This window comes from Microtus ochrogaster, unplaced genomic scaffold (genome assembly GCF_000317375.1).
Source record: "Microtus ochrogaster isolate Prairie Vole_2 unplaced genomic scaffold, MicOch1.0 UNK6, whole genome shotgun sequence".
Classification (NCBI taxonomy): Eukaryota; Metazoa; Chordata; class Mammalia; order Rodentia; family Cricetidae; genus Microtus; species Microtus ochrogaster.
Window position 1 is genome coordinate 11,004,439 of NW_004949104.1, and position 19,236 is coordinate 11,023,674.

The following is a 19,236-nucleotide window of genomic DNA, read 5'->3' on the forward strand; positions in this document are numbered from 1 at the left end:
AAATACTCCATAAATTATCTCACTCTGCTCAACTTTAGGTGTGTGTGTGTTGTATGCCCGGGTAGTGTTTGTGAGCCCCTTGAGGTACGAGTGGCAAGGCACTACTAGACTACTCAAACAGCCCTACGAGAGGCAAATGTCCAAGCTACACCTACAAAGAAAAAAAAAAAAACAAGATCAAGTCACAGAATCCCACCAACCCCACCCTGGAAAGCTCTACCTCTCCTCCAAGAAACCCTGTATAAAGCCTGCCTCCTGCTCAGTGCTTTGCTGCTTCTCTTCCAAACAGAAGCATCCACTCACTTTTGTGTCTTTCCCAATACATCTTTTCTGTGAATGTTTGTTGTGTGGTGTGACTATGGTGTTCCTTGGCTCCCGACTGCTAGGATACCTGTTCCCCTCAGAGATGTACCATTAAGAGTGCTCATCTGGGTGTGTGCACCTATAAGTTCAGGTGTGTCTTAACGTTGAATGTTTGGGTGTTTTCTTGTTTTTTTTTCCAGACAAGTTTTCCCTGTGTAGCTGTGGTTGTCCTGAAACTCATTCTGTAGACCACGCTGGTTTCAAATTCACAGAAATTCACCTGCCTCTGCCTACCAAGTGTTGGGATTAAAAATGTGTGCCATCACCGCCCAGCTGATGTTTTTCTTTTTTGAAAACAGAATTCAGGGGCCAGGCGGTGGTGGTGCACGCCTTTAATCCCAGCTCTCGGGAAGCAGAGGCAGGTGGGTCTCTGAGTTTGAGGCCAGCCTGGTCTACAGAGTTCTAGAACAGCTAGGGCTGTTACACAGAAACCCTGTCTCGAAAAACCAAAGAAAGAAAGAAAACAGTAGCTCTAAACCTAGAGCTACTAGATTTTGTTATGCTAGGCAGACTGGTCAGTAAATTTAAGGGACCTGCTTATCCCATGATCACCGGATCCTCAGTCCATCCCATCAGCCCTGGGATTCCAGGCCCCACTGTCACTGCAAAGATTTGTTGCTGTTGTTTTGCCCTTTGTTTCTTGTTTTTCTGAGACAAAGTTTCTCTTTGTAGCCCTGGCTGTCCTAGAACTTGCTCATAAGACCATGTTGTCAGGTTGTCCTCAAACTCAAAGAGATTCACCGGCCTCTATCTCCCTGGTGCTGGGATTAAAGGTGTGCACCACCACTGCCCGGCTGTTACTGCAACTGTTACGTGTGTGTTGCAGATCTGAGCGCAAGTCTATTGCATGTCAGGAATTCTGTCCACTGGTCATCACCCTAGCCCTGCTTTGTGTACTTTACTTGGTTTTGTTGTTTTGAGACAGTATCTCTAGCCCAACCTGGACTGGAACTTGTGATTTCCCAGTCTCAGACTCCTGTGTGCTGGGATTACAGGCCTCCACCACCATGTTGAGTCTCCCATTCTGCTTCTTTTTGTTGTTTTTCTGTTTTGTTTTTTAAATAAAGTCGCTTTCTGTAGCCTTTGATGTACTGGAACTCACAACATAGATCCAGCTGGCCTAGAACTCAGAGATCTACCTCTTCTGCCTTTACCCATTCCCCCAGATTTAAGTGATTCCTCAAATCTCTCTGCCGTATGTAGTTAAAAAAAAAAAAAAGGTAGGCCTTTGTTCCATCTTATCCTAACAGGAACAAACAAACTAGGAGCAGCTGAACTTCTTCAGGCCAACAAGGTAAAGCCTGACCAGCCAGGTTTTACAACGCCTAGCAACCGTTGCCACGACAATTCAACCCTGCTCTCACCTAAGAAATGCGGTTCCTTCAGCAACCCAGAAGGCTCCGGGGCGGTCGCCCAGCCTTCGGTCCTGCTCTATCCCGAAATGCAATGCGGCTCACGTTGTCAAGCAACTGTATTTAGGGTGGTCGTAAAACTGCCTAAATTTCCACGCTATTTAAAGCTTGTCTACATAGAGTTGGCAAATAAGTACTGAAAGAGCAACCCCAGTTAAGTAAAGTACTGATCGAGCTTTAGAAAGTTTTGTCGTAAATAAAGAGGTCGTCAGAAGCCTAGCGTTCTCTGCATTCGCACAGGCATATTTTCGGGCAGCCCTAAACCGGCGGCGTGGGGTCCTTCGGGGTCCTAGGTGGGACACGTGCGCGAGGAAGTGGCTCTGCCTGTGCGCGCGGCTTTCGGGGGTCTCTCAACGTGGAGCTATGGGAGGTCTGGAGAAGAAGAAGGTGAGTGGTTCCCGGGGTGGTAGGACCTCGGACTTGTCACTCTCCCTGGCCGCTGGGGACCGAGAGGTCAGGAGACGGCGCCGGGGTGGAACTGCTGCGCGCAGGCCCCTGGAGGCCGGGGAAACGTGTGCTCTGTGGAAGGAGTTGTGGAGACGCAGAGCCGCCAACCGGCAGTTAAAAGAGTGAGCCACGGACGTAAAGTTCTTCATTACGACTTCGGACTTTTTTGGTTGAGCCAAGTCCGGTTCTGGACACTGGGGACTGAGAAGTAAGCAATCAGCTGGGGCCCCCGCTTTCCCGGAGTCACTTCCCGATGGACAAAAATACAGTGGCCAGAAATTAAGTGCGCGCTAAAGGAAGCTAACGAGGTGCTAGCAGTGAGATGGAGAGTAACAACAGATTCAGTCTGATTAGTGTTGTTTAGGAGGTTCTCTTCTGACAGCATTTCAGTGGAAATCTGGACTGTCAGAACACTTAAGGTGGGTGTGGGGCATGGAAGTGCAGGCTTGGAGTGTCCTCCACCTTTCCCGATGAGAAGTTCTCGGCACTCAGATAAACAGCAAACTTTAGTCAGCGTGCAGCTGTGACACCACCCACCCACTCACCCACCCACCCGTAGCTTAAAGAGGCCCGGGCTTCGGCAGAAGTGTTTCATTGTTTATAGGGTTAGGCGTTGTCACAATCTCTACTTTAGGGTGATCCTTAGACCAAACGAGACTTCAGAGCTAAGCAAGTTTACAGAAACTGAAATTTTCAGGTTTCTGGTTAATTTTACCTTTAGCAAACAGAATTTGTTGTCCGAGAGAGTATTGGTGGAAAGCAGGTGTATGTGTGTGTGTATTCTTTTTGTTTATTTCTGTTTTTGTTTTCAGAAAAGAAGGAAACGGTGAGCAGGTTTACAAAATAGTTCAGTTTTAGCTTTGTTTCAGATCAGAGATGGTTTTTTTGTTTTGTTTGTTCAAGACAGGGTTTCTCTGTGTAGCTCTGGCCGTCCTGGAAGTTGCTCTGTAGACCAGGCTGGAACTCACAGGGATCTGCTTGCCTCTGCCTCCCGAGCGCTGGGATTAACGGCGTGTGCCACCACTACCTAGCCGAGACAGTTTCTTATTTCTGTGTAACCTGTGTTTCCTAAGTAAACTTGCCAGTGATAATCCCAAAGCCTGCTGTTTTCCTTTTCTCCTTCAGACATACTTAGTAAAGGAAGCCACAGTGGAAACTAAATGCCAAGGCTGGTAGGCAGGAAAGGCTGGCTGTGTGCAGGGTTTTGGAAAGAAATCAACATGGCTGTGAGACAGTGAATAAGTGAGTTCCCATCTAGGTGATGTTGGGGGCTGTGTCATGTGTGGCTTAGGGTTATTCTGAGCGGAGAAGACAACTAAAGAAAGTGACTTGATCTGAGTATTCTTGCTTCTGTGCAGAGAGTACCTGGGCATGAAGGGACTCCAGGATGGGGAAGGGGAAGATGAGGTGGGCTCAAGTCTTATTTTTGGCTTGCAAGTTTCTGAAATCAATCTGTTTTGTTGTGATTTTTAATTATTATTGAGGCTGTAATATAATTGCATTATTTCTTCCCATGTACTCCCACTTGCTCTTTCAAAATCATGCCCCCCCTTTTTTTTAGTAATTGTTGGTACGTACATACGTGTCTGCATGTATATTTTCAGGGCTGACCATTTGGTATTGGTAGCTGACTGGTGTGTTCTTCCCACTCAGCATTCCTTGTTTGCCTGCAGTTCTTTGTGTAGGGCTGAGGTCTCTTGGGTTGTCTTCTATCCACATTGGCAAGTCTGCTGTCCGTGTTCTGCTCATTTGGGCATGTTGGTGAGGCTTATGGGTATAGCTTCTGACATTCCTAGAAGACACAGGCTCAACAAATGCACTGATCCTCTAGCTCTTAGAATTTTTCCGTCCCTTTTTCCACAGTGATCCCTGAGCCTTAGGTGTGGGGGTTGTTTTGTAGTTGTAGTTAGGGACTATGCTGGTTTAGGAAATCAACTTTAGTATTGCAGTTGTAGGTTATCCTTCAGAATCGGTGGCTTTACTAGCTCCAAGCAGCTGGCGAGGTTTCCAGTACTGGGCAGGATTTCCCTGTGTTAGAGGGTCTGAGGTCCAGTTAGAAAACTGTTGATTACGCTGTGGTGTTCATACCACTGCAACGTTCAGGTTGTCATGCCATGCTGATTGCTGTTGTGGTTCCTGGGTAGCACAGCTGGGTAGGACTGCTGGTTGCTTCCCTCCTGTAGAAGCTTGCATGGCTCCTGGTACTCGGGGAGTAAGAGGGTCAGGTCAGTTTCAGCTGAGTGATGTCTGATCCCTGCATCTGAAGTGGGCGGTGTTTTCAGCAGTGGGGACTTATTTCTATCTCATGTATGTAACCAAGGGGAACAGCAAAAGCCTGTCATGTTTTGGAAGTCACTTGAACAATGTGACCAACAACTCCCAAAAAGGCTTCTCATGCCTGGGGTTGGGTTTTTTTTTGGGGGGGGGTGTGATCTTTGACTCTTGGAGGGAGAATTGTCAGTCCAGATGAGAGAATTTTATTTAAATGATATGTGTATATTTATGCACACGCTTAATCTGTATTATTGCTTTGTGCTGTTTGTAAAGAGTCCCTCAGGACTGTATCAGACATCCTTACTGTTGTTTTACCCTCCTCTCCTTCTGCGTCTATCTCCCCACTCCCTAATTTAGAATCCCCATTTGTCCTGTTTACCTTTATCTGATCACTTGTTCTCTGATATTCCCTTCTCTGTTGTGCACCCCCAACCCCCACCCACTGGCCCCTTTTTACTTTCCTGGTTTCCACAGTTACTCCAGGATATGTACTCACATCTGAAGGTGTATAGGGCCAGCAGCCTCCAATGAGAGAGAACATGTGATGTTTGTGTGTCTGGGTCTGGTTTACCTCCCTTAAGTATGTTTGGGTTTTTTTGTTTTTTAAGTTCCATCCATTTCCCAGGCTAGACCCTGAAGAAAGATCCAAATTTGTTTTAACCTAACACTTTCTTAAACATCCAGCAAGTGCTAGCCATTTATAAACTATAAGAAGGAAAACTTGGTCTGGAGGCAGAGGCAGACAAATCTCCATGAGTTGGAGGCTAGCCTGGTCTACATGCAAATTCTAGACCAGCCAGGCCTACATAGTGAGACCTTGTCCCAAAATAAAAAGGGAAACCTGTACTTTAGATGCACGTAGAGATGTCTCAGCGAACTGTAACATCCGACACTGGGTTCCAGAACAGTTTTGACTCTTGAGGCCAAAGTGTCTGTTGTGGGAATGGTTTGTCTTACTCATTGTAAGATGTTTAGAAAAATGTTGTACTGTCCAACACACACACCCTAATCCAAAAAGTTTTTTTTGTTTGTTTTTTGATTTTTCGAGACAGGGTTTCTCTGTGGTTTTGGAGCCTGTCCTGGAACTAGCTCTTGTAGACCAGGCTGGTCTCGAACTCACAGAGATCCGCCTGCCTCTGTCTCCCAAGTGCTGGGATTAAAGGCGTGCGCCACCACCACCAGGCCCTAATCCAAAAAGTTAACTCACCATGTGAACCAGGTTTAATGTTTACAATGGCAGTGCACAGTAGAAGAGATCCATGTGGCACGGGAAAATGGGAAACATCTTGTTTTCTAGCACTGGAGTTAGTAGTGAGACAGGCTCTCACTGTATACCACAGGCTGGCCTGAAACTCATTTTCATCCTGTTTCTTCTTTCTGAGTACTGGAATTTAGGTGTTCACCACCATGGCTGGCTCAGTGGAAATACTTTTCCTTTTTACATATACTTACTTTGTGTGTATGTATGTGTGTGCCCCCAAGAAACACGGTGCACATAATGAAGTCAAAGAATAACTTGTAGGAGACCGTTCTCTTCTCCCACTGTGTGTTTATCGGGATTGGTGGTGCTTTTACCTGCTGAGCCGTCTCGCCGGCCTCCGTGGAGAACATTGAATGAAGACTGTGGACCTTATCTTCGGCTCCTCCAAGGCTTATCATAGGCCTTTTCCCAATAGTCAGTATCTGGAGGAAAGGATGAATAGTGTGTTTCATGTCTGTGGGGTTGTGTATAACATAGGTAGTTCAGGGGACACTGACTCCTTAGATCCAGACCTAGGTTCAGAAGTTCCTGCTGTCTCCCTGCAGAGGAAGATTTTTTTTTTTGGGAGTGGACACAGGTGGTTAGTGCTTCAGGCTGTTTGGAATAGGATGCTACTTCTCTTTAGCACTGATGTGTATGAGATAATCCAGACGATTTGACAAGACCACCTGTTGCTTGGAGGCAAGTAGAAGCCAGGCCTTTTGTCTTCCTTACCCTCATAGCATCTAGCTTAATGCTTTGAACTTGGTTGCTTTCTGGTGAATGAAGCAGGTGAGGGTGCTGGGCAATGGTGTGTGGCTTAAGACAAGCATTTCCAGTTAGAGTAGTGTCACCCCTGAGGGAGGGGGAAAATGGCTAGGGGATATCTTAGATGTTGCAGTGGTTTTTGTCTCCCTCCCGAGGAACATACTCTGTTAGTCTGTAGTAGTAACATTTTATGCGCTTGTGCGGGTATGAATGGTTGCCTGTGGTCCGTATGAAAAGGCTGGTGATTAAAAAGGGACAAATAAGATTATGAACAGAGGATTAGTTAGGCATGCAGGCTCTGGACTCAGACCTGGGTTTGGAGACCTAACCCAAGCTTGTAAGCTGTGTGGCTTGAATGGGCAAGCTGGAAATGGACATTCCGATGGCCCTTACCCCACAGGCTTGTGGAGACTGAGTGATATAAACTGTGGAATCACCGTATGTTAGACAGGATATAGAGCTGTGCTGGGTAGGTCAAGACCCCAGCATCGCGTGGATGCGGTATCCAAGGACAGCATAGAGCTCCTTTGGGCGGGCTATTTCACTCCCTACAGCAGTCCTCATCCTGGAAATCTGTCTCTGTCACCTACCCACTTAGCTGTCTCTAGAATTCCCTTTTCCCAGAGTTGGATGTCACTCACTGCTGTTGTTCTAACAGAATTTTTTTTCCTCCCTAAGTATGAACGAGGCTCTGCCACCAACTATATCACCCGAAATAAAGCCCGAAAGAAGCTGCAGCTGAGCCTGCCTGATTTCAGGTGAGGTTGGATGGGAGCATACTAGGGTCTGGGAGCCTGGATAATGGCATAAATGCGCAGGGAAAACTCCTGGCCTTGCTTGAGCCATCCCAGCCGTCCTGTGATGTTTCTCCTCTTCCTCACCTCGCTTTGTCAGCTGCGGTCTGAGAACTGGCTCTTCAGATCCAGCTGCCTGGTCATTGCCCTTTACTGTTTCCCTTCTGACAGAAGGCTTCCTGAGTCCTACAACTGGGGACTCTCCTTGTAGAATCAAGTCCAGATGTCTCTGCAGTCTGTGGGTCCTCCCATCAGGCTAATCTTGACCACTGCAGCCTCCACTCTGTATGCGTTCTGTCGTGGGGAGGGGTGTGATGGTTACAGGCTTTTGTTACTGATTTGAAGAGTTTTTTTTTGTTTTTGCTTTGGTTTTGTTTGTTTTCTGCAGGCTGGTCACTGAACATGCTACTCACATGCCTCACACATGCTACTCACGCACTCTGCCGCTGAGCTATATCCCCAAGCCAGTTTTTTCTTCTTGTTTGAGACAAACGCCCATAGTCCGGACTATCCTCAAACGTATGCTCCTCCTGCCTCAGTCTCCTGGGTGCCAGGAGAACAAGTGTTCTTACTTGGCTGTCTCTCTTAGAGTGCGCAGCCTTCTGCCTTCTATATGTTTGAAATACTGATTTCACTTGGTTTAGGTGCCTGCCAGCCTTTGTGGCTGTTCTGTCTGCTCCCACTGGCACGCCTCTCACAGTCTTCTTGCACTGTGTGTTTAGGAACTTGTGACCACCAGACTCGAGAGGTGAAGCACCAACTCCTTTGCTTCCTGGTCACGCTTGCTTTCTAGCGCGCTGTGGCCAGTGTTGTGCCTTTGCTGGTTTAACGGTGGCTTGTCTTCCAGGCGGCTGTGTATCCTGAAAGGCATTTATCCCCATGAGCCCAAGCATAAGAAGAAAGTAAACAAGGGCTCCACAGCAGCCCGAACATTTTACCTCATCAAAGATATTAAATTCCTCCTCCATGAGCCCATCGTCAACAAGTTCCGAGAGTACAAGGTGAGGCCTTGGTTCTTTCTTGTGTTTGCAGCTTTGTAACTCGCTGAACTTGGACAGGTTGCTGATGCACTTAGGGCTAGTCCTGTAGAGAAGGGGAGGTCTTTCTACCTCAAAAGGATGTCTAAGATGGCCTGCCTAAAAATCATTTGCACCGGACCTGCACATAATTGTTAACCAATTCTGCTCCCCCACAAGACTATGACTATTTGCCCTCAAGGCAGAAATGGTACCATGTCAGGGGCTTTTGGTGCCTTCTCTGCTCCCAAGCCCTCCTATTCTTTGTGGGGTTGCTCCCAGGGCACCTGGGCTTCAGTTCCATACATAGAGAAACATTAATGCTAAATGCCACAGGACAGGGACAGCAGAAACCTATTTCCATCATGTGCAGAGGGTGGAAAGACTAATTGAAGTTAAACTGCTGCCTCTGGCTGGAAACAGGGTTCTTTGAGGAGTGGGCGCCACCTAGTGGCCAGCAGGAGACTGGGCAGCAGCTACATCAAACAATGCTAGAAGTGGGCAAGTGGTGGGAAGTGTGTCCAAGACCTGCTGTTTATAATCTCACATACCGTTTGGGCTTCTCAGGAGCCCTGGGTCTAGTTTTGAGCATCTGTTGGTTTGGAAGATTTGGCCTTAAAGTTTATCTCAGTTGGTTTTATTCTGGGTAGCTTGTTTTCATAGAGGTCAACAACTAGCTTTGTGTGCTGTCTAAAAGTGAGCCCTTCCAGCCATGATCTACCTCCGTGCAAAACAGGGCTCTTCCTAGGTGGGCATGTGGTGTCAGCATACCTGTGCATCATCAGAGGGGCCCTGGGCTGCCTCTGGTCATTATCATGGATCTGGAGCTCCATGGACTTGGCTATTTGGCAGAGCTTGGCCTTAGGGGCCTGATGGCATGGGCAGTAGCTGTGGCTGGTTTTAGAAGACATTGAGACAGCCTGTCTGGTGCATTCACTCTCCATGGAGGAGCTGCTCAGAAGCCCATGCCACAGCATCATGGCTCCTGCTCCCCTTCCAGGTGTTTGTTCGGAAGCTGCGCAAAGCCTATGGAAAGAGCGAGTGGAATGCTGTGGAGCGCCTGAAGGACAACAAACCCAACTACAAACTTGACCACATCGTCAAGGAGCGGTGAGTCATGCTCCTCAGCGTGCTGCAGTTGCTGCTGAGTGCTGTCCTAGTGCTGGGGATGCAGTGGGGCAAGGAAAGACTTGACTGGCAGAGTACGTGTCCTTTCAGAGGCGCTAGACCGAAAACCAAGCTGCCACATGAGTGTCGTGATTATAAATTGCACTGGGTACAGTAAAGGCTGTACGGCAGTGTGCAGAGAACTGGGTACATTGATTACATGCCCAGAGAAACCTCTGGAAAAGGACCTGTTTGAGCCAGCCAGGAGAGCACATTATGAGCAGAGACAGCAGCAAATTCAGAGCCATGAGTTCCCACACTACAGACTTAGAAGGCATGGTAACATACTTCTGGTTCCTTACTCAACCTTCTCAAAAAGCCCCTCCCCTTCACTGGCTAATCAGTGAATCTTTCCTCTTCAGGAGAATTGGCAAATGCATGAAGACCCTTGTAGCTTTTACAGTTTGGATGGAATGTGTTTGGTATCTAATGACTAGAAGCCAGCATTGCTGCTGAGTAGTCTTCAGTGTTCATAATAGTTACTGCATCACAGGACACTTTTGCCTGGAATTGATCAGGTGTAGAACCCTATGCTAGTGTCCGTTTTACAGAGTGAAGGCCTACGCATGCTCAGTTCCAAAATGGTGATGGGTCATAACTTCCTGGGATGTGGAAGAGCCTTGACCTTGGTTTCATTCATAAAAGAAATAACATCTGGTCTCCTCAGCCAGAACCAAGGCGCATAGAAAACCTAATAGTCTAGAAAGCGTGTGTGCTTGTCCTCCAGATTAGAAAGTTAGGAAACTGAGGCACCAAGGAGACTGGGGGAAGTTCCTGACTTGTCTCAGGAACCTAGACAGCTGTCCCATCCCTTGCTAAGTTCATGCTAGGCTTCCCTTCGTCTTAGCCTGTTTTTGCTGACCTGAGACCTCTCAACTCAGTTGCAGTAAACAGTTCTGTCTGGTCGTGTGCCCTTCAGAGCTCTTTATGACAAGGCGGATCATCATCATTGTCATCCTTTTTGTTTTGTGTTTGTGTGGGACAGGTTTTCTCTGTGTAGCCCTGGCTGTTCCAGAACTCGCTCTCTAGACCATGCTGGCCTCAAAGTCACTGAGATCTACCTGCCTCTGCTTCCTGAGTGTTGGGATTAAAGGCGTGTGCCACCACTGCTCAGATTTTTTTTATAGTTTTTGGAGACAAGCTCTCACCATAGCTCTGGCTGTCCTGGAATTCACTATGCAGACCAGGCTAGCCTCAGACTCACAGAGATCCTCCTCCTGTCTCCCAGATGCTGGGGTTAAAGGTGTGCACCACCACTCCTGGCAGACCCTTTTCTTCAAATGAAGCTTCCTGGAATGTGGCTCAGATGTCCTGCAGCTCTAGGGCAGCCTGGCTGGAGGAGGGGAACTGAAACCCCTGCAGATGCAGCCATACTCAGGGTGTTTAGAGCCACAAGAAGTAGGTGGATGGGTGGCTTGGTTTGGTTGATTTTAGTTTGATTTTTTGGAGATAAGGTCAGCCTCCCAAATGCTGGCTAGGATTACAGGTATGTAACACGCACCACTAGATCTGGTTAAAGATAACCTTTTTTTTATAAACCTCGAGACAGGGTTTCTCTGTGTGGCGTTGGAGCCTGTCCTAGAACTCACTTTTTAGACCAGGCTGGCCTTGAACTCAAGAGATCTACCTGCGTCTGCCTCCCTAGTGCTGGGATTAAAGGTGTGTGCCACCACTGCCCGGCTAAAGATATACTATTCTAAGTTAGCATTTTGTCCAGCAGTGTCATTTTCTAGATAAAGTTGGAGCTAGAAGAGGCCTAGTGACCCAGTTAGGGTCGCAGCTCAGAACGGGACTAGAGTCTATGTATCAAGACTTGTGGCTCAGTGTCTTCACTTTGTACTACGCTTCTGTCACTCTGTTTGGAAACTGTCAAAGGCAGTGGTGACTCTCTTACCCAAGTGACACCTTGACCGCTTCCTCATTTACCATGGGGTTCCTGGAAATTATTCTAACTGGACATAGTCCCTGTTCTAACATTTTACATTGGTTCTGTCAATTACACGGATCTGCGTGCTGAGGAATAGGAAGACAAGGCCCACTCAGGTGACCTGTAGCCTTGCCCAGGTGCAGGTGCTGCTGGGAAAGCAGCCCTACTCTTCCTGGCCCACTAGTCCAGCTTCCCATTTTTCCCTTTTTCTCGTGGGTCTTTGAAGATTGCACTTTCAAAGAGAGTCAGAGAGCCACAGTTTGGTGTCCCCTCATTCACAAAAAGGTAACAAGTGGTCAAGGGTTCTGTGCTATGTCCTGAGATGATCAGAGTTCCCTGGGAGTACCGTAGTTGTTCAGTCACTATAGAGTTGTTTCCAGGTGCTGGTCAACTTGGGGAAGTTGTTGCTACCACTGGGGCAGGGAAGAGCTGTGGCAGTGCCTGCCTGGCTTGGGTGTCAGGGCCTCTGGGGTCGCTGCTGGGGTGAGGCAGAGTGGGTAGAGACCCTTGGAGCCCAACAGAATGGGCTCATGCGCACTGCTCTCACCACCTTACAGGTACCCCACTTTTATCGATGCTCTGAGGGACCTTGATGATGCCCTGTCAATGTGCTTCCTCTTCTCCACCTTCCCACGGACAGGGAAGTGCCATGTGCAGACCATTCAACTGTGTCGCCGACTCACTGTGGAGTTCTTGCACTATGTCATTGCTGCCCGAGCCCTGCGCAAGGTGAACTAAGGTTCTCCTGGGATCCCTGGTCCTCCCGTTAGCCCTTGGTTTTCATACTGTCTCTCCCCACCCCCCAGGTCTTCCTGTCCATCAAAGGCATTTACTATCAGGCTGAGGTGCTGGGCCAACCCATCGTATGGATTGCACCCTATGCTTTCTCCCATGATGTAAGTGTGCCTTGGGTGGGGGGTGCCTTGTGCTTGTTCCTAAAAGATGTGGGTGGGTGCTGTCTTTGGAGTCCAGCCCTTGCTGGGTTCTTGGTTGTTGACTGCTGTGTAGGGGAGGGGAGTTGGGGGGGGGGGCAGGGTAGGATATGTGCTTTACAGCCCAGTCAGTTAGTATTGCTGGATCAGTCATAGGGTTCTCAGTGTCAGGTGTACACTCCGACCCACAGGCTAATTCTAAATAGGCTTTCCTCACTCCAGCACTTCTGCTAGAGTGTGGTTCTCAGCCTTCCTAATGCTGCAGCCCCTTAATACAGTTCCTCATGCTGTGTGGCTCCCAGCCATAAAGTTATTTTTGTTGCGACTTCATGAATAATGTTGCTACTCTTATGAATCATAATGTAAATATCTGATGTGCAGCTGGCCTTAGGCGAGTCAGATTGAGAACCACTGTGCTAGGTGATCTTGAGCATGGTCCTTCACCCTTCTGTCTCAGTTAATAGTGTTCGCATCTTCTCAGGGGAAAGAAGTCTTGAAAGGACCTGGCACTGAATGGGTAGCTGCCTTTGTGATTGAATAGGCAGTGAGAATAGCTCCGGGGGCTGTGTATACTCAGTGTTTTGTACAGTTGCCACCTGAGTTAGGTGGCAGAGCCCAGCCCTTCTCTCAGACCCACTGGGGTCTTTGTTCCTACTCGGCCTTTGACACACCACAACAAAAATGCTTTGCTCCTGTGTCCTCTGCCCATCCCCCCACAGCCTGGAGCCCTGCTGACTCCAGGGAAGGGAGCACAAGAGAGGCACTTAGCACATGGCACTGACTTTACTGGCTTATCTGTAAGTGCTTAGGATTGTTCCTAGGCCTCTGCTAAGAGGAGTCTGGTTTTGCTTTCCATGGAAGCCTTGCTAGCTCCCAATTCCCCAGAAGGTCAGTCCTAGCTGGGCTTGCCCCCTGAATTGTCGGTCTGTGGGCTGTACTTGACCTCCTTTCCCTCATTCCCTCCTGTTCACTAAGCAGGGATTGGTACCTTGCATAGAGAACAACTGTCAGCGAGAGCTGAGGCTCTGTGCTCAGTGGGCTGCAGGGGTGCCTGAGACTGGAACCTGCCGTGTCTGGGTGAACTGGTAGTGGAGCTTCTGTCTGTGAACAAGAGGTGGCCTTGGAGTTCTCCGTCCCTTTTCCAGTTCCTTGAGGCAGGCTCGGGGAGCCAGTGTGCATGGCCCTTCCTTCCCTGCTCCTCCTCCTTCCTGCCTAACTTCTTTGTCCCTTTCTGTCTTTCCTTCCTTCTGATGTCGAACCCCCATGCTTCTCAGACTGCTCTTTGTGTGTTCTTGGGGTGGTGAATAGGGCCCTGTGAGGGCCATCCTCCACACAGCTGGCCCTGGGGGAAGGGCATGGTCTGCCCATGCCTCCTTCCTCCCAGCTTGCAGCCAACTGCTTCCTCTCAGTAGAGGGTAGTTGTAGCAAGGACCTTCATGTGCCCCTCCCCTGGGCAGCCAATGCTGGTCATACAGCAGTAGGTCTTGGGGTAATGGCGGTGGTGAGGGCAGAATGTACCTACCCTGCTCAGTACTATGGAAAATGAAGTTTGTGCCTATCAGGAAAAGCCTGGTGGCATAGACTGCTGCCTGGTAGCAAGATGGAAAGCTAGCTCAGAGTTGTGGGTGCCCCAAGCAGAGGGGATGTTGTGATTATTATCAATTTTGACATGCCTTAGAAGTGTTTTGTGGTGGTTAGCAGGGCTTGGTGGGCTCTTGGGTAGGCCTTTCTGACTTTAGAGGGTGGGACCATTCCAGAGTTGAGACACTTGATCCAGTCTGTAGATCAGCTCCTTGTGGTAATGACAGAGGGAAGCCATTCACTTCCGCCTACTGGGTGGCAGCTGGGAAAGGTGGTCTACCTCTGCTTCAACATAGTGTTAGGCCTAGGCTGGGTCTGAGACAGAAATGCTAAACTCTGAGCTTCATCACACACTCTGCAGGGTGTGGGTAGACTGAGTCCTGTTAGCCACACCTGGCTTTCCGAGGCACCTTGGCCAGTAGAAGTCATCACCTCTTCTGGGCTGAGGACCATGAGCTGCACACATAGGCCTTGCTGGGCCCTGGGAAGGCTGCCTCAGTGCTCCCAGTTGCCCTGAAGCAGATCTTAGGCTCATGCTGGGATGGGTGATGGACAAGGTGTGTGCTCTGTCTAGGTCCCACTGATAATTGAAGGAGGAGTGGGAGAGCCGGGGCCAGAAAGAGGCAGGGCCAAGTGCAGTGGAGCACTGCAGACCAGTTCCTGTCTCTGTCATGGCTCCCCTTTACCACATGGGAACCTGGCACTGGTCTCCATGGACCCAGAGCCTTTGGGGCCTCTGTCCAGAGCCTCCCTTGTGCTTAAGATGCCCGTGGGTTTGTGGGCATAATACCTACCTCCACCCCTGTGCTAACACTGTTGATGTGTCTCCTTATTCTCCCAGCATCCTACGGACGTGGACTACAGGGTCATGGCCACCTTCACTGAGTTCTACACCACTCTCCTGGGCTTTGTCAACTTCCGCCTCTACCAGTCACTTAACCTTCACTACCCACCCAAGGTAGAGCCTAACACCTTCTCACCTAGCCCTCCTATCCTACACTGAGGCAAGGGGCTGTAGGTGTACTCTTCCCTCTTCCCAGCTTGAAGGTCAGGCCCAGGCAGAGACAAAGGTCAGCGAGGACACATATGCTCTGGACTCCGAGAGCTCTATGGAGGTAAGATGGGCTTCAGGAGCACTGGCCCTACGCCATTCTATCCCGTGAATAGTGAGCGATTTGGCTAGGTAGGTGGTTCTAGGATTTACTTTTATGACTGACCCAGATGTGGCCTGGAGCTGTTTTTGCTCTCCAGCCTATCCCACGCCCAGATGAAGTTCCCCACCTACAAGCAGGCCACCTTGCAGCTCTGCTTCCCACCTACAGAAACTAGCAGCCCTCAGTGCCAGCCTGGCCCGAGTGGTGGTGCCTACTACAGAGGAGGCTGAGGCCGATGAGTTTCCTATTGATGGGGTGAGTAAGCACGGTGCTGCCTTCCAGGAATACATGGGATGAGACTGGGCGGGGGGCATCACCTAGAATCTGGGATCTGCCAGTCCCTTCCTTCTGGTAGAGCTGGATGGCCTGGTGGTGTGACACTTGGCCCCTTCCCTGCAGGAGATGACAGCACAGGAGGAAGGTCGCAGGAAAGAGCTGGAGGCACAGGAAAAGCACAAGAAACTCTTCGAAGGCCTAAAGTTCTTCCTGAACCGAGAGGTGCCCCGTGAAGCATTGGCCTTCATCATCAGGTGGGGAAGCCTTTAACTAGCCCATAGTTGTGACTGTTCAGTAGTCTGGTCTCCATCCTAGCCTAGTGGTGTATTGGTAACATCATGAGGGTGTCTCCACTCCTCACAAAGCAGTGTGTGCAGAGCCTACAGGCAGACACCTCCAGAGCACTCAGCTAAGGGGAGAGCTGTTCTGTCACTAGCTGAGTTCTTTCTGGACCAGGACTGTAGATGTCATCCCAGATAGGAGGCTCTTGGTTGGGTAAGGCACTTCCTGGAAGGGTGGGTTTGTGGCTAGTAGGTTCAGGGATGCTTCCAGGGCAGGCAGCTCATGCCTAAAAGGCTTACGGGTTTTCTGCGTACCTGTAGGAGTTTTGGTGGGGCTGTATCCTGGGACAAGTCTTTGTGCATTGGAGCCACCTATGACATCACAGACTCCTGCATCACCCACCAGATTGTTGATCGGCCTGGGCAGCAAACCCCCGTCATTGGCAGGTAGACTCTCAAAGCCCTCAAATGCCCTCTGGGGGTGGGGGTTCCTAGGCCCTGGTGATGCAGTAGTACCTGATTGTTCCCTTGTGACCTGACTTTGCTGGCTACTCTCCATCAGGTACTATGTACAGCCCCAATGGGTGTTTGACTGTGTGAATGCCCAGCTCCTCCTCCCTGTGGCAGAGTACTTCCCTGGGGTGCAGCTGCCACCACACCTTTCACCCTTCGTATCTGAAAAGGAAGGAGATTACATTCCCCCTGAGAAGCTGAAGCTGCTGGCTCTGCAGCGGGGAGAGGACCCAGGTGAGCTGGGCAAGGATAGGTAGCAGTATGGACAGGCTCCTCTGGTGGCCCTGGCTCCTGTGCCCAAGCTGGCCAGTTCCCTTGGCTACAGAGTTGTCATGCTCCAGAGAACAGCGGGAACAGAAAGCCCTCAGCCTTTCAAACATTTGCAATGTTAGTCTGCTATTGATATTTGGAGTAGCTGAGCAGAATGAACCAGTGTTGTCAGTGTTTGCACAGGTAGCAAGGGTGTTTTATTTGAAGGCTGCTCAGCTGGGGCTGTGAAAGCTGTTGGGGGGCCATTGGGGGAGCATCCTTGAAATGCAGAAGTTACTGTCTGTAGGAGACTTGAGAGAGGAAGAGGAGGATGAGGATGAGGATGATGAAGATGATGACAATGAAGGTGATGGTGATGCGGGGGAAAATGAGGAGGAGGAAGATGTGGAAGCTGATTCAGAGAAGGAGGAGGAGGCACACCTATCAGCCTTGGAGCAGCAGCGTCTGGAAGGGAAGGTAGGGAAGCACCGGACAAAGTTCTGCCTGGGAAGCAGCCAGTTACCCACAAGGCCAAGTGCTCATGCAGCTGCGTTGTTTCCCCAGAAGCCCCAGGTGGTGGCCGGTACCGTGAAACTAGAAGACAAGCAGCGACTGGCCCAGGAGGAGGAAAGTGAGGCCAAGCGCCTGGCCATCATGATGATGAAAAAGCGGGAGAAGTACCTCTACCAAAAGATCATGTTTGGCAAACGGCGCAAAATCCGAGAGGTAGGTTTCTGCTCTCTGACGAGGCCCCGACACATCTGCACAGTTGAGCTAACCTGGCCCATTTGGCCAAGGCCTGTTTTCTTTGGAGTTTTGTGTGTTTGGTTTGGTTTTACACAGCTGGGAATAGAAGCCAAGGCCTCACTCTTCTTAGAGAGTCCCCACCACTAAGCAGCATAGCTAATTCCCATGCTTACCCAGAGCTGTCCTGAGGATGGGCCTAGCCCAGCAGACTCAGGAAGTCTTTCTTAAGCTCCTGTGTGCTTGTTCAGTGTGTGTTAGCTGGGGGTTTATTTGGTGCTTGAGCACTTGCTTTGACCACAGAGTTGAGGGGTGCAGGCAGGAGAAGAAAACAAAGCAATTGTGTACTGAGGCCTCCAGAGTGGCTGGCAGCCTTGCCTTAGGGTGTGTGTGGGGGGCACCAGGTTCATCTTAAATAACAGCATAGCCAGGTGATGGTGGCGTACACCTTTAATCCCAACACTTGGGAGGCAGAGGCAGGTGGGTCTCTGTGAGTTCCAGGACAGCTAGGAGTGTTTCACAGAGAAACCCTGTCTTAAAACACACACACAAGCACACAGAAATCACAGTAGTTTATCAGGTCTTTCCATGCCATTGTACAGTGTGACCTGTTCCCTGCTGATAGTCATGCTCAGGAAATCGAGAGCAGACCCTGGCCCCCTCTGAATGGTTCTTAGGAGCATCCCCTGTGGTCCTGGAAAGAGTCTCCTCCTTGTGCCCTCTCTGCTAGCTTTCAATAAAGGTTTGAGTGGTAATCGTCTTTCCCTCAGAGCTAGTGCAAGAGTCAATTTAGAATCTCCAAGCCGTAAAGTGTGCTATATGGGCAATGGTAGAGCTTCTGTTCTTTCACCCCGAGGTACAAGTCAGGGTCTCTGGTTATTTGCTTGTAAGCTTTTCTAGAAACTCTGCTAAGGGAAGCCCCCATAAGAGAAGAGATCCATCCCTCTCTGCTTGCTCTTTATCCTATCCTGAGTTCTCCTTCCTTCTCACAGGCCAACAAGCTGGCGGAGAAGAGGAAAGCCCATGATGACGCTGTGAGGTCTGAGAAAAAGGCGAAGAGGACAAGGCCTGTGTGAGCTCCAGCTGTTCCTCCCTGGGAGCTGGACATGGCAGCAGCTAGTGGGATGCACACGCACCTGAGCACCAGCCCAGCACCCTCATACTCTGGTGTGTGGCCAGTCCTAGCTTCCATGAAGTTCGTGCCGGTGTCTGGACGTGCCCAGTTCTTCATCCAGGAGTCTGACTGATATATCCTCATTCTGTTTGGCTTTCCACAGCCTCCTACACAGCTGTGCCCATAATTCTCAGGGTGCTGTTGTGGAATAAGGGTGGGGAGCTCTTGTTATTAAATGGCTGAACTTTTGCAGCCAGTTAGATTCTTTGTTCAGAAGCCTCCCTGGGTTGGAAAGGAGTCACCTGGACAGACCCAAATGGGTCCAGGCACACTCAGAACTCTGGGTCCAGGGATCCGAGGAGGGACACAGACTCTGCGTTTGGGTTCATAGTCGCACTGGCCTGATTCCTGTTTCAGCTAATGTTCTGAAACCTTCCCACAAGCAGTGTGCTGAGGGTTCACTCGTCTAGTCATGGTCTATAAACAGCTGCCTTGTACTTCCTGCTGGAGCTCATCAGAAGGTGAAAGGTGTCTTAGGGATTCTATTGCTGTGATAAAACATGATCAAAAGCAAGTTGAGAGCTTGTTTGGAGGTTCTAGCAGGGGAGCGCAGCTACTCTTATACCCTTGACCGAAGACCGGTCCTCCTCTATTCGGGCTGGAGAGATGGCTCAGCAATTAAGAGCACTGCCTGCTCTTCCAGAGGTCCTGAGTTCAATTCCCAGCACCCACATGGTGGCTCACAACCATCTACAATGGGATTTGATGCCCTCTTCCGGCACACATGTGTACATGCAGAGAGAGCACTCATACGTAAAATTAAAGTTTAAAAAAACAAAACAAAGCCAGGCGGTGGTGGCGCACGCCTTTGATCCCAGCACTTGGGAGACAGAGGCAGGCGGATCTCTGTGAGTTCGAGACCAGCCTGGTCTACAGAGCTAGTTCCAGGACAGGCTCCAAAGCCGCAGAGAGAAACCCTGTCTC

The 19,236-nt window shown here is 49.7% G+C and overlaps 1 protein-coding gene across 1 annotated transcript; it reads left to right on the plus strand.

Annotated features, from left to right (window-relative positions):
- The first annotated feature begins 2,074 nt into the window (after window positions 1-2,074).
- Window positions 2,075-18,512, plus strand: Pes1 (pescadillo ribosomal biogenesis factor 1). Its single transcript, XM_005366118.3, has 15 exons — window positions 2,075-2,162; window positions 7,183-7,262; window positions 8,146-8,299; window positions 9,315-9,424; window positions 11,966-12,137; window positions 12,215-12,304; window positions 14,763-14,879; window positions 14,962-15,036; window positions 15,244-15,330; window positions 15,475-15,605; window positions 15,954-16,079; window positions 16,195-16,379; window positions 16,702-16,871; window positions 16,959-17,120; window positions 18,131-18,512. The coding sequence occupies exons 1-15, from the start codon at window positions 2,139-2,141 to the stop codon at window positions 18,212-18,214; spliced, it is 1,767 nt and encodes a 588-aa protein (XP_005366175.1). The 5' UTR covers window positions 2,075-2,138; the 3' UTR covers window positions 18,215-18,512.
- Window positions 18,513-19,236: the final 724 nt, after the last annotated feature.

Excerpts from the sequence above, each read along its gene's own strand:
- Pes1 (XM_005366118.3), top strand. The coding sequence starts at position 2,139 with ATGGGAGGTCTGGAGAAGAAGAAG. Across the intron at positions 12,138-12,214 it reads CTGCCCGAGCCCTGCGCAAG|GTCTTCCTGTCCATCAAAGG; the intron begins GTGAACTAAGGT and ends CCCACCCCCCAG. Across the intron at positions 15,606-15,953 it reads GCATTGGCCTTCATCATCAG|GAGTTTTGGTGGGGCTGTAT; the intron begins GTGGGGAAGCCT and ends GCGTACCTGTAG.